This window comes from Anomaloglossus baeobatrachus, chromosome 1 (genome assembly GCF_048569485.1).
Source record: "Anomaloglossus baeobatrachus isolate aAnoBae1 chromosome 1, aAnoBae1.hap1, whole genome shotgun sequence".
NCBI classification, from domain to species: domain Eukaryota; kingdom Metazoa; phylum Chordata; class Amphibia; order Anura; family Aromobatidae; genus Anomaloglossus; species Anomaloglossus baeobatrachus.
This window is the reverse complement of record NC_134353.1, coordinates 293,138,054-293,153,212: the sequence shown is the minus strand read 5'-3', so window position 1 is coordinate 293,153,212 and position 15,159 is coordinate 293,138,054. Positions and strand designations below refer to the sequence as shown.

Sequence of the window (15,159 nt, the reverse complement as noted above, 5' to 3'; positions counted from 1 at the left end):
TCCTCACCCCTGACCCATACTGGTATATATGTTCCCCTTCCTGGTTCCATCTTGGTATATATGTTCACCATCCGGGGCCCATCTTGGTGTGTATGTTCCCCATCCTGGTATATATGTCTTCAAACCTGGTATATATGTCTCCCATCCTGATGTATTTGTTCCCTATCCTGGTATATACGGGTGCATCTCAATAAATTAGAATATTATCAAAAAGTTTATTTCAGTAATTCAATACAAAAAGGGAATGCATATATTACACACAGAGTGATCTATTTCAAGTGTTTATTTCTGTTAATGTTGACGATTATGGCTTACAGTGAATGAAAACCCAAAAGTCATTATCTCACAAAATTAGAATAATTATCCCAAAACACCTGCAAAGGCTTCTTAAGCATCTAAAATGATCCCATAGTCTGGTTCAGTAGGCTTCACAATCATGGTGAAAACTGCTAACTTGACAGATGTCCAGAAGGCACTCATTGACACACTCCACAAGGAGGGTAAGCCACAAAAGGTCATTACTAAAGAAGCTGGCTGTTCACAGAGTGCTTTATCAAAGCATATCAATGGAAAGTTGAGTGGAAAGAAAAAGTGTGGTAGAAAAAGGTGCACAAGTGGACTCCTGCTGGAGTCAGTGCTTTAAGAGCCACCACACACAGATGTTTCCAGGACATGGGCTACAACTGTCGCAATCCTTATGTCAAGCCACTCATGACCAATAGACAACAGCAGAAGCATCTTACCTAGGCCAAGGAAAAAAAGAACTGGACTGTTTCTCAGTGGTGCAACGTGTTGTTTTCAGATGAAAGTAAATGTTGCATCTCATTTGGAAATCAAGGTCTCAGAGTTTGGAGGAAGAGTGGAGAGGCCACAATCCAAGCTGCTTGAGGCCTAGCGTGAAGTTTCCACAATCAGTGATGGTTTGGGGAGCCATGTCATCTGCTGGTGTAGGTCCACTGTGTTTTATCAAGATCAAAGTCAGCGCAGCCGTCTACCAGGAAATTGTAGAACACTTGATGTTTCCCTCTGCCGACAAGCTTTTACGAGATTGAAATGTCATTTTCCAGCAGGACTTGGCACCTGTCCACACTGCCAAAAGTACCAATATCTGGTTTAATAACCACAGTATCACTGTACTTGATTGGCCAGCAAACTCACCTGACCTAAACCCCATAGAGAATCTATAGGGTATTGTCAAGAGGAAGATGAGAGACACCAGACCCAACAATGTAGACGAGCTGAAGGCTGCTACCAAAGCAACCTTGGCTTCCATAACACCTCAGCAGTGCCACAGGCTGATCGCCTCCATGCCACGCTGCATTGATACAGTAATTCATGTAAAAGGAGCCCCGACCAAGTATTGAGTGGATTTACTGTACATACTTTTCAGTAGGCGCCAACATTTCTGAGTTTAAAATAATTTTTTCAGTTGGTCTTCTATAATATTCTAATTTTCTGAGATAATGACTTTTGGGTTTTCATTGGCTGTAAGCCATAATCATCAACATTATCAGAAATAAACACTTGAATTAGATCACTGTGTGTAATGACTCTATATAATAAATGTGTTTCACTTTTTGTATTGAATTACTTAAATAACTTTTTAATGATATTCTAGTTTATTGAAATGTACCTGTATATGTTCTCCATTCTGGTTCTATCCTGGTATATATGTCAGCATCCTGGGCCCATCCTGGTATATATGGGCCCAGTCATGTACGGACCCCCGTGACAGCGATTGTTACGCCCTTGCTGTGAATACTTCAGTACTGGTGTCATGCACATTATAAGGATTGTATAGTTTAACTTTATTGTTAAATGTGATTTTGGCACACCACACATTCAGTCTCTCTTTTGGATGTAATACGTGGTGATATCTGCAGGTTTATGTGTATCATGTATATTTCGGAAATCTTTTGCAATATATGCAAGATACAATTTATTTTCATTTATAAACAACACTTACCTTTCTTCAGATTCCAGCAAATAAAAATCTTAATATTGAGGTGAGAGGAACTGGAAAAGGTACCATAACGGTAAGTTACTTTTATTCTATTTAGTTTTTGATCTGCAATTACCATAATACCCCTCATCTTGTGTAATTTGTCTTTGAACGTTATCACCACTCCTAATTTTTATAGGATGCTATCATAGTTGAGGATTCAGCACAGATAGCGTGCCCTTAATCTAGGTATTTACAACTATGGTGTCTCACTCTAAGGGTAAGTTCACACAGTGCGTTTTTCGCGGCGTTTTTGCACATTTTTCGGGTGCGTTTTTGGCCTCAAAACTGCATGACTGTGCTTCCCCAGCAAAGTCTATGAGTTTTCATTTTTGCTGTCCGCACACAACTTTTTTTTAGGCTATGTGCACACGCTGCGTTTTTTTAACGCTGCGTTTTTGTGCGTTTTTGGCCATTAAAAACGCAGAAAAACGCACCCGCGGGAAAAAACGCGGCAAATTTTGGTCCGTTTTTGGCTGCATTTTGCTGCGTTTTTGATCTCTGCGTTTTGCTGCGTTTTTCCAATGCATTGTATGGCGGGAAAATGCAGAAAAACGCAGGAAAGAACTGACATGTCCATTTTTTTTTTTTTTAAGCTCAAAAACGCAGCTTAAAAAAAAAAGTTGTGTGTGGACAGCAAAAATGAAAACTCATAGACTTTGCTGGGGAAGCAAAGTCATGCAGTTTTGAGGCCAAAAACGCACCCGACAAATGCGCAAAAACGCCGCGAAAAACGCACTGTGTGAACTTACCCTAAAGCTGCGTTTTTGAACTTAAAAAAAATGGACATGTCACTTCTTTCCTGCGTTTTTCTGCATTTCCCCCCATGCAATGCATTGGAAAAACGCAGAAAAACGCAGAGATCAAAAACGCAGCAAAACGCAGCCAAAAACGCACCAAATCGCGGTAAAAACGCATTCTTTTTTTGCCGCTTTTTTTGCCGCGGGTGCGTTTTTAGCGGCCAAAACTGCACAAAAACGCAGCGTCAAAAAAACGCAGCATGTGCACATAGCCTAATCATATTGGGTAATGGGGAACCTCAGCAGATGACAATACTATATCAGAAAATAAAATATATAGACCACCATATATATTTTCACTATATGTGACTATAAAGTAGTAAATACCAGTTCTGTAGAACATATTAAAAGAATAAAGTTCAATTATATTAGATTATAAAGGTGATTTTTTTCTGATGGAGTTGTTCACTTTTCCTTGTCATTTTTATCTTGCCCAAACCTCCTTGATAACTTATCCAACCATGAATCATCTGTAAATTTTACAAAAAAAGACGCAAGTGACTTCTCAAATTTATTTTTTTTCCAATTTAAGATTTTATTAATTTTCCAGGAAATACAAAGTTAGAACATACATCCATACTATTGCAAATGAAACAGATCAGAAGTTAATGCTAGACCAAGCCTTTGCAGGCTTCGCAAAATTCTATGGATGGTAGAAATGGTACATAGATAATCACTTAAAACCTTAAGAAACAATAAAACGATAAATCAAGGAGAAGATATTAAAACAAGGGGAAGTCACAGAATCTAGAGAAATAGGGGTAGTGCAGAGAAGGGAGAGGATAGAAAGCAGAGTGAGGCAACCGGGACTTCTGAAATTTTTATATCCATCCCTACCTACTGTATTCTCAACTTGCACAAACTCCTCATTCTGCTGATAGCTCAATATTGAGATGTTGCTGACATATTACCGTAGTCCTTGTTAGTGCACCTGCTGTGTATCATGGTAATAATGCTCCTTTCTTATTATCACATATCATATTGGCTACCACTGTGCTTCTTACATAGTAAAACACCATCATTGTGGCTTTTACATGGTAAAATTCCCCCTTAAAAAATATTAAAGCCCTCTGTTAGTGCCATAGAAAGTAACTGTGCTCACATTTTGCCCCTAGAAAATAATAATGTCTCCTGTGTGCCCCTTTGACAGCAATAAGGTATTAATACCTCTTAGGTGCCTAGATGTAACATGTCATATTGGCCCCTGAGTGCCCTTAAAAAGTAATAATGTCCTTTGATACCCCATCAACCACCCACACACAGTACAATCACCTTTACAGCCCACACACTCTATGATGTCTCAACACAATATGATGCCCCTCCCCATTCTATACAGTATGATAGCCCCTGCAGCCCCTCACACAGTATGATTTCCTCATAGCCCTCCCACAGTATTATACTTACACAGCTCCATGCACATTCTATTATGTCCTCACACAGTAAAATAGCTCCCAAAGTTCCCCACAGATAGTATGATTTCCTTGTAGTTCACCCACACACAATATGGCCCTCACAGCCATCCACACAGTATAATGGCCTCCACAACCCTTTCCACACTGATAGCCCACTATACCTCCCTATATACAGTATGATGGCCCCCATAGTTCCCACACAATATGATTACTCATGCAGCCCCCTCACTTAGAAAATAATGGACCCAATAGTCCTACACATGGTAGAATGGCCCATACAGACCCTCACACACAAAATGATGGACCCCAAAGCCCTTATATAGTATTATCCTCCAATAGTCCACACTACAGTATGATGGACTACACAGCTTTCATGCATAGTATAATTAACCCAACTGTCCCACACACAGTATAATGGACCTCACAGCTCCCACAAGTATATTGTCACCCACAGCCTTAATACAGTATGATGTCCCCACAGCCCCCTCAAAAAGTATGATGAGCCTCACAGAATGATGGACCCACTAGCACCCATTCACAACATGATATTCCTCACAGCCCCCATTCACAACATGACATTCCTCTTGCCCCCCTCACGCGGTATTAGGTCCCCAACCTGGTATGATGACTTTCAAGCCTCCCACAAAGTATGATAGACCAAACAGCTCCCAATAGCAGCATCATGTTCCCCACTGTCCCTCATATAGTATCTTGCTTAGCTCCTCATAAGTACTACATTTTAAAAAAATTGTTCCACCAAGTGGACTGGTTTTCCATGATCCACACTACTATATGATAGGGATAAATTTTGGAAGATATTGGATATTCTATCATTATTTGTCAAAACAACATTTAAAAAAAATTGAAAAAAGTTGCCAATTTCAGAATTTGTATACTTTAATACATTTTAAGGGGTTTACAATAATAGGGGAGGGGGTAATTGAAGTTTTTAAAATGCATTCTTAAAAATATTGTTGAAATAACAAAGAAGGGGAAGAGGAAGGGAAGAAAGGGTAGGCTAAAAGTGGATGGGAAGGGGTATTGGAGGGGAAGTGGGAATGGAAGGAGTTAGGGAATATAAAGGGGGAGGAGAAAGGGAAGAAGGAAGACGTTGAGGCAATTCGTTAACTTTCAAAGTCAAGCAAGATTATAAACTCATATTCATTTAGCACAGTATATAAACACATTCGGAAATAACATATTACATTTATATTATTTAGATAATGTCAAGGAACTAAGTCAAAACAAGGTTTGGCATGTATTTCTGGGACAAAAGAGACCATCTTATTTTATATCTTTGATAGTTTTTTTCTTTTAACGCAATATTATACTCATATAAATTATGAGCTGAAACTCTGTCCGTAACTTCTGAAATAGATGGTATTCTTTCTTCTCTCCAGTTGGCTGCTAATAAATTCTTAATAACTAAGAAAATGTGACAGACAATGTATCTATACTTTTTCTCATATTCTTCTAATCCTATGGAAAGAATAACCAATTCTGGAGTAAAGGCTACTTTACACACTGCGATATCAGTCCCGATATCGCTAGTGAGGGTACCCGCCCCCATCTGTTGCGCAACACGGGCATATCGCTGCCCTTGCCGCACAACATCGCCCAGAGCCGTCACACATACTTACCTGTCCGGTGACGTCGCTGTGACCGGCGAACCGCCTCCTTTCTAAGGGGGCGGTCCGTGCGGCGTCACAGCGACGTCACTGAAGCGTCACTGAACCGCCGCCCAATAGCAGCGGAGGGGCGGAGATGAGCGGGACGTAACATCCCGCCCACCTCCTTCCTTCTGCATAGCGGCCAGGAGGCAGGTAAGGGGAGCTTCCTCGTTCCTGCGGCGTCACACGCAGCGATGTGTGCTGCCGCAGGAACGAGGAACAACTTCGTTACTGCTGCAGTAACGATTTTTAAGAATGGACCCCCATGTCGCCGATTAGCGATTTTGCACGTTTTTGCAACGATGCAAAATCGCTTATCGGTGTCACACGCAACGGCATCGCTAATGCGGCCGGATGTGCGTCACAAATTCTGTGACCCCAACGACTCCGCATTAGCGATGTTGCAGCGTGTAAAGCCCCCTTTAGATTTATATCTTTTGTAGTTGCCAATTTCAGAATTTGAATCTTTCCGCTAGTAAGATAGTGATATAGTTCATAATATTTAAAGCGTAACTGTCATTTTCATTTTTACTTGATAAATCAGTAGTACACATGAAAATGAGAAACGTTGTAATATATCTAAATCAGACAAATTTGGTTCTTTCTCTGCCAGAATTGGTCAGTCATTATCAAAATTCTCAATTCTGAGGTAAAATCTGTATTTGGTGAAGCCTTTCCCATTACTGAGATAGGAGATGGCGGTTGTTACTGATGAGATTCTATGTAGATGGAAGAGGGAGGAGGGGGCGGAGCTCTGCCTCTAGCTCCTTCCTCTGCCATCATCATAGAATCTCATCAGTAACAACTGCCATTTCCTATCTCAGTAATGGGAAAGGTTGTTCCCAGTTATCTGCGAGTCCGCTGGTCACTAATACTTACCCATTGGTACAGATGCCCAGATATAGTATATGCCTTTTTTCCCTCTGTATCTGACAGATGTTGGCGATGTGACAAAGGAAAAGGCACAATGCTTCATATATGGTGGGGCTGCGACATCATCAGACCATTTTGAGAGTCTGTTTTTTCTGTTTATAACAAAATTAGTGGGGACATGACTGGCACTCCTCAGGTGGCCTATTAAAACCTAGAACAGGAGTCTGCTGACATTTTGTCTGACTCCTGCATGCATGGCGATCCCCGAGGGTGTCAACCTTAGAGGAATGGTTCAATGAGATGATTAATCTCTACAAAATGCAGAATTTAATGGCTGAAAATAATGGTTCAATTGACAGGTACAGATCTGGAGCCCTTGGGTTTTGTTTCTTGACTCTTTTGCATTCAGATCCCTCTTCGAGGCCATATAGTTCTGCCATCCCATTTGAATACACCCGATTACGCCCCCATAGATATGCCTCATACTGTAAATATCTGTCCGCTTTCCTCCCAGCCTCTCCCCCCTCTTTTTCCTTCTTTTGTCTCCCCCTTCCTTGTTCTTTTTCTCCTATCTACTCTTTTTTTGTTTTTTTCCTCTTCCCCTTTCTCTTTCTCTTCTGCCCTTTTCTTCTCTTCCTACTTTCTCTCGGTTAGCTTTTTCTTTTTAATTTACATGACTTGTTAAGTTCCTTGTTTTAATTTAACATTGAGACCTCAAATAGCGTATAAAATGACATGTTATATCTTAATGTTTGATGTTTATGGCTTTGGAACAGATTTTTTTCTCAGGCTTCGGTTTTGAATTACTTGAAAATGATGCCTTCAGCTGTTCACTCTTGTCATATAAAATTTCAATAACTGAGATTACACATAAAACATTGCATCTACCCAAAAATGGAATAATTAAAAACGTCAGCTTAAGAAGCAAAAAATAAGCAAACAATGAGCCCCAGAGCCCAAAAAATGAGAACACCTCAAGTCTCGGAAAATGGCGACAAAAGCACAAATTTTCTTCTTTTTTTGTTTTTTACAAACGGCAGAATTTCTTTTCACCACTTAGATAAAAGTAAAACTATACATGATAGTATTTATGAACTTGTACTGACTTGGGGAATCATGCTGACATGTTAGTTTTACCATATACGAGGGGCTGATGATAAGTCTTTGGCTTTACCCAGAAAGAAACGAGATAGGATGATGAAACTTTACATTTATTCCACATACTCTCCACTGATGTCAACAAACTTTTTACATCGGTATTCCAAGTTCTGTAAGCCTAGCAAATAGAAGGATTTCGGTTGTGCCTTAAACCAGGCATCCGTAGCAGCCATGGTATCAGAAATGGTGTGAAATTTGGTACCCTTAAGTGTTTCTTCAGGTTTGGAAACAGATAATAGTCGGAGGGAGCTAGATCTGGTGAATAAAGGTGGGTAGTCAACCAGCTGGAAGCCCAGCTCTGCCACCTTTGCCATGGTCGCTTGTGCTGTGTGGGCAGAGGCGTTGTTTTGCAGGAACAAGGTTTCTTTAGACAGCTTGCCATGCCTTTTGGCCTTCAGAGCTGCCTTCAATTGGTCCAAAAGTTCTATGTAATACCTTGCATTGATGGTTGAACTCTTTTGAAGGTAGTCCACAAGCAGCACACCCTCCTTATCCCAGAACACAGACGCCATCACCTTAGTGGCTGATTTTTGCACCTCGAGCTTCTTAGGATGAGGAAAACCACTGTTCCTCTACTCTTTTGACTGCTCTTTCTTTTCAGGGTCTTACAAATAAATCCAGGTCTCATCCATAGTGACCAGTTGATCCTGGAAGTTCTTATCAGTCCGGAAACGCTGACAAATGGACCGGGAAGTTTTCACTCGCATGCTTCTTCGATCTGTTGTCAAACATTTGGGGACTACTTTGCAGATAGCTTCCTCATGTCTAAATGTTCATGGATAATGACACAAACACGGTTACAGGAAATCCCCATGATGTCTGCTATTACTTTAGCTGAAATTCATGGATTCCCCAGTATGAGGTTGTGCACAGCATCGACGATCTCAAGAACAACAACCACTCTCGGTCGTCCAGGACGTTCCTCATCATTGGTGCTGAAGTGGCCTGTTTTAAATTTGGCAACCCAGTTCTTAACTGTGGAATATGAAGGGCATTGATCTCCCAATGTCTGCGACATATCACTATGAATATCCTTAGTGGACTTTCCTTGCAGAAACAAGAATTTTATCACTCCTCTGCTCTCAGTTGCTGTCAATAATTGCATTATGCTCCGACATTTTGTTTTCCCGCGTGCGTAAAACACTGTTGCCATAAGCAACAAACTTAAAATTTTGAAAACATATATTAGACACACCAGGCTTTCATGTGATGTAACATTTGTTATTATAGAAACAATAAAAGATCACAAAGCCAAAGACTTATCAGCAGCCCCTCATAGTGGATATGGTAAATAAAAAAATCAAAAAAATGAGTTGCACTTTTTTTTTTGCAATTTCACTACACTTGGCAAAATGAATGGTGTCATTGAAAAGTACAACTCATCCCACAAAAAATAAGCCTTCATATACCGGTAGCTATATTGACTAAAAAAGAAAAATGTTATGGCTCTTGGAAAATTGACGGGTGGTGAAGGTGTAAATGTGCATAGTGGCCTTGCTGTGACAAATATAGGAAACTCTTACCTACTTTCCATCACAATGTGACTTTGCCTGTTGCGTCCATTATTCAAAGTGGAAGGAAGTCATTTCACAAAATGGATCAACAATTTTTATATTACGAAACTAATATTTGCTTTTTTTCTTAGGTAATGACAGTTTACCAAGCCTTATTGAATGCAGAACACCAATGCAATGGATTTTCACTGGAAGCTATAGTGAAATCACACGGTAAGCTGTGGGGTAATACTTGTCCCATAAGTCAGGAGTGAAATCATGGTAGCTCGGGCTAATGTCTACAGGGGTACAACAGCTACGCTGTACACCACTTTAGAGGTAGTAGAGTAGCCTGTATTATGTCCCCCAACACAAATCTGGCCTACTTATGCATATGGTACGGAAGAGTAAAATGTCAGCATATTGTGACACTACAGTTGGCTTTATAAATATTTTGGTTTATTGTATTTTTTTTACATATACCAACTTGCAACTTTGTATAATCTTTTGAATTCTGAGAAACTACAGGAATAGTGTTTTCAAAACTCATTATTTTTTTGCCATGTATTAGTACCATAAATCTAGTGAAGAGAGAGCACTACCATGCTCGGGTGCTCGGTACTCAAATGGAGCAGGTCAGATTGGCTTGAATCAAGAATCCAGTATAATGGAACTGAATGGGGAAACTCGGGCATTTTTTCGGACAGGAGTTTAGAGTTGCTGAATTACCTGTTTCCATTGTTTCAATAATCTTGTAGTCTGTGGAAAGGCCCCTTTACACACCACAACATCGCTAGTGATATCGCTGTAACGTCACCGGTTTTGTGATGTAATAGCGACCTCCCCAGTGACATTGCAGTGTGTGACACGCATCAGCGACCTAGCCCCCGCTGTGAGGTCGCTGATCGCTACAAGTCGTTCAGGACCATTCTTTGGTCCTTTGATTCCCGTTGCGCAGCATGTATCGGTGTGTTTGATACCGTTACAATGACATTGTTAGCGACCCAGCCCATAGACGTGCTAGTGTTCCCTTTCCAGCGAGTTCGTTCTGCAGGTCCGTATCGTTGCTGCGTCGTTGGCCAGGTCTGCCTGTTTGACAGCTCACCAGCGACTGTTAGAGACTTTCCAGCAATCCCGGCCAGGTTGAGATCGCTGGTGGGATTGCTAGAAAGTCTCAGTGTGTAAAGAGGCCTTAAAGAACAAGGGCAATTTCCCCCTTATGTGGCTGCAGTAAGGAGTTTGTGGCCCCAAACATAAGGGGAAGGCCTCCACTAACCTTTAAAAGATTTTTTTAGAAGGGAGTTCGCTATCACCAAGCTTTATACAGTATTTTAATTATTGTGCGCTGCATTATACAAGGTAGTTTAGCGAATTGGGCATTACTACAAGGCAGTTGACTGTTCAATAAGCAGAAGTTTGAATTCAGCTCTGAAACTTTCATATTGATTTTTATCTTTGTAGCCTTTTTCTGTCTTTTCTGTTGTTGTGTTTCGTCATCATCACATGTACCTGTTTTCCCACAACAGAAACCAAAGCTGATACATACACTCTCCACTTGAAAACAAGGTATTGTTCATATTATGCAAAATCCTAATTACTATGGTAACAACAATTAAATTATCACTCCAGCAAATTTTAAAGAGAACTCATCAATAATATTCCATCTACAGTATGTAACTTGTTCCACCTCAGTTGCATCCATGCATTTTGAACTCTTCATAATTGGTAGCTGCATCATGAGACTACCAGGCCAGTACATGCAAATGAGTGTGAACAGGAAGTCAGTTTCCATCTTCTCATAAACCACAGAATGACATCACCTATCAAATCCCTCCTGGCAGATCTCAGAGCCCTCTTCTCCCAACTCTGCCTTTTTTGCCCCTCTGTAGGTCCCCATATAACTAAGGAACTCGTGGGAGATATACAAGCTATATAATCACTGTGCAGATTTCATTTTGTCTTCTGCCTCATGTGAAATGTCTGTAATTAGGAATCATATGAAAAGGTACAGTTAGGTCCAGAAATATTTGGACAGTGACACAATTTTCGCGAGTTGGGCTCTGCATGCCACCACATTGGATTTGAAATGAAACCTCTACAACAGAATTCAAGTGCAGATTGCAACGTTTAATTTGAAGGTTTGAACAAAAATATCTGATAGAAATTGTAGGAATTGTACACATTTCTTTACAAACACTCCACATTTTAGGAGGTCAAAAGTAATTGGACAAATAAACCAAACCCAAAAAAAAATTTTTTATTTTCAATATTTTGTTGCGAATCCTTTGGAGGCAATCACTGCCTTAAGCCTGGAACCCATGGACATCACCAAACGCTGGGTTTCCTCCTTCTTAATGCTTTGCTAGGCCTTTACAGCCACAGCTTTCAGGTCTTGCTTGTTTGTGGGTCTTTCCGTCTTAAGTCTGGATTTGAGCAAGTGAAATGCATGCTCAATTGGGTTAAGATCTGGTGATTGACTTGGCCATTGCAGAATGTTCCACTTTTTTGCACTCATGAACTCCTGGGTAGCTTTGGCTGTATGCTTGGGGTCATTGTCCATCTGTACTATGAAGCGCCGTCCGATCAACTTTGCGGCATTTGGCTGAATCTGGGCTGAAAGTATATCCCGGTACACTTTAGAATTCATCCGGCTACTCTTGTCTGCTGTTATGTCATCAATAAACACAAGTGACCCAGTGCCATTGAAAGCCATGCATGCCCATGCCATCACGTTGCCTCCACCATGTTTTACAGAGGATGTGGTGTGCCTTGGATCATGTGCCGTTCCCTTTCTTCTCCAAACTTTTTTCTTCCCATCATTCTGGTACAGGTTGATCTTGGTCTCATCTGTCCATAGAATACTTTTCCAGAACTGAGCTGGCTTCATGAGGTGTTTTTCAGCAAATTTAACTCTGGCCTGTCTATTTTTGGAATTGATGAATGGTTTGCATCTAGATGTGAACCCTTTGTATTTACTTTCAAGGAGTCTTCTCTTGACTGTTGACTTAGAGACAGATACACCTACTTCACTGAGAGTGTTCTGGACTTCAGTTGATGTTGTGAACGGGTTCTTCTTCACCAAAGAAAGTATGCGGCGATCATCCACAACTGTTGTCATCCGTGGACGCCCAGGCCTTTTTGAGTTCCCAAGCTCACTAGTCAATTCCTTTTTTCTCAGAATGTACCCGACTGTTGATTTTGCTACTCCAAACATGTCTGCTATCTCTCTGATGGATTTTTTCCTTTTTTTGCAGCCTCAGGATGTTCTGCTTCACCTCAATTGAGAGTTCCTTAGACCGCATGTTGTCTGGTCACAGCAACAGCTTCCAAATGCAAAACCACACACCTGTAATCAACCCCAGACCTTTTAACTACTTCATTGATTACAGGTTAATGAGGGAGACGCCTTCAGAGTTAATTGCAGCCCTTAGAGTCCCTTGTCCAATTACTTTTGGTCCCTTGAAAAAGAGGAGGCTATGCATTACAGAGCTATGATTCCTAAACCCTTTCTCCGATTTGGATGTGAAAACTCTCATATTGCAGCTGGGAGTGTGCACTTTCAGCCCATATTATATATATAATTGTATTTCTGAACATGTTTTTGTAAACAGCTAAAATAACAAAACTTGTGTCACTGTCCAAATATTTCTGGACCTAACTGTATCAAGATGGCAAACAACCCGGAAGTGTCACATCAGCTAAGATACTGTACATAAAAACACTACAGTATTATTTCATATTAGTATAGCCTTAACTCTCCGTATATCTAAAAAAGTATCTGGAGTGCTGCTTTAAGTACAGTAGTTAATGTTATTGTAATGAGTTATGGATAATATATTGCTCTAAATTGCAGAAATTCTGTTAATGTCATAATTTTCTTGCATTATACCATTGACATTAATCTTTTAAGGCATCAAGTCTGGTGAATTGAGCAGCATGGTTCGCAGCCTGCCTGCATGGTGGAAGCCAGATATATTTTTGCTTTGAAATATTCTGATGGTTCAGAGAAAATATTCTTTGAAGGTCCAGCTGGGGACCATAGCCTTAAAGGCTTACCATTTAAAGAATTATTTATGTGTATTTCCCATTTTTTCGGCCTTGTTTTGCAATCGATATGCTGTTAAAAGCTGGTGTTTGTATAACCTTCCATATCCTACTTTCACTCTCATCCGGTCTGGCAAATGTGTATGACCTTGTTCACACACATGCGGCTTGTTGTATCCTTTACCACCTATCTTACCTATTGTTGGACACTGTTTTAGATGCAATACATTAGTACCACTGGCTTCATTTATTTTGACTGCATATCCTATCCTATATCATAAAGTGTCACTCTGCACTTGCGCAATACGCCTGTTTGAGCAAATGACACTCGCCTCCAGACAACCTCAATGGCTCTGTGCATGTGCTTTTTCTGATATTGTTAGTACCCACTACAAATAGAATGTGCCGTACCGTGCACATGCTATAACCCTTTCCCATGGGCACTCCTTAGGGTTCTGTGCACGGCATCATGACCTGGATGCAGATTGCTCTCACAGGTCATTTCCTTGTTACTTCCTTGGTCGTGACCATCTGTTACTGATTATTACGTAGGCAACGTTTCTTTCTATTTAATGTGCTTCACCACCTACCCCACTATTCTCCATGATGAAGCAGTGACCCACACAGCAATACACATTAATCTGAGTATCCAACCAGGAACTGTAGCCGAAAACCAAGGAATATTTTCTCTGAAACACTAAAGCATATCTGGCTGCAATCGTGCAGCCAAACTGTGATACAGGTACCTTTTAAATGGAATCAGTCAGCAAGTTTTGGCTATGTAAGCTGAAAACAGCAAGGTTTACACAGAGAATTCAAGAATGACCTTGTCAAGGTCCATCTGTTTATTTGCTATGTTTATTTATGCAGCAGGACTTCTCATATCTTAGACTACAATGTTACATGCACAGCAGTATGGCACACCCTCTCCTCTCTTTGACACCTCACTATCATTGTACACTCTCTATAGAGAGCTTGTTATGGGCGGGACAGCTCTCCTAGCTCTGCTACATGGCTGAATTTAAAAATCCGATTGTGTCAGAATGGCTGCACCCAGTAATCTTAGTGATACATCGTTGAATTCAGGATCTCTTTGTCTACCTTCTGCTGCTCTCAGATGAGGTAGCAAAGACCTGCTGACAGATTCACTTTAATACATAAGTCCCTTGTGGACATAAACATAAGAAATAATGCATGATACTAATCAGATATATTTATTAACAAATCACTTTTTTTCAGTTTTGTAATTACTTAAGATCAATGACTATGGATTAAGACTAAGCTGGACTATTATTATTTTTTACGCAGGTACCATGGTGATTTACCTGCTACCATGACCCTGATGGAAATCACCATGCTCTCAGGCTTCACACCGAACACTGAAGATCTAAAAGTGGTAGAGCACTTAAAACAGTACAATTTTGATTTAGAAAATGTTAATTTGCTTGTTATGTGTTTTCCAATGTTAATGGAGAATATTCTGCCTATATTCTATCGTTTCTCCTCCAAACATTGAAACAGTGATATCTAAGTTTTGTCAAAGAATAGCATAGTGAAAAACAATGACGTAAGCACACAGTGAGGCCAAATTCATATGTCTGTTACGTGTTCGAGTTTTTTACATACTCATGAAAGTCTATGAAGCTGATCACATTTCCAGGTTTATGCACACAATGTAGCCACAAAAAAAGATTATGGAGACATATC

At 40.4% G+C, this 15,159-nt stretch overlaps 1 protein-coding gene across 1 annotated transcript in view; it reads left to right on the top strand.

Moving 5' to 3' along the window:
• Window positions 1-15,159, top strand: part of LOC142291993 (venom factor-like) — a 353,454-nt gene that overhangs the window by 274,782 nt on the left and 63,513 nt on the right. The window contains exons 31-34 of the mRNA XM_075337006.1: window positions 1,977-2,036; window positions 9,561-9,642; window positions 10,935-10,974; window positions 14,761-14,848. Of these exons, the coding sequence (XP_075193121.1) occupies window positions 1,977-2,036; window positions 9,561-9,642; window positions 10,935-10,974; window positions 14,761-14,848 (270 nt within the window). The remainder of the gene's footprint in view (window positions 1-1,976; window positions 2,037-9,560; window positions 9,643-10,934; window positions 10,975-14,760; window positions 14,849-15,159) is intronic.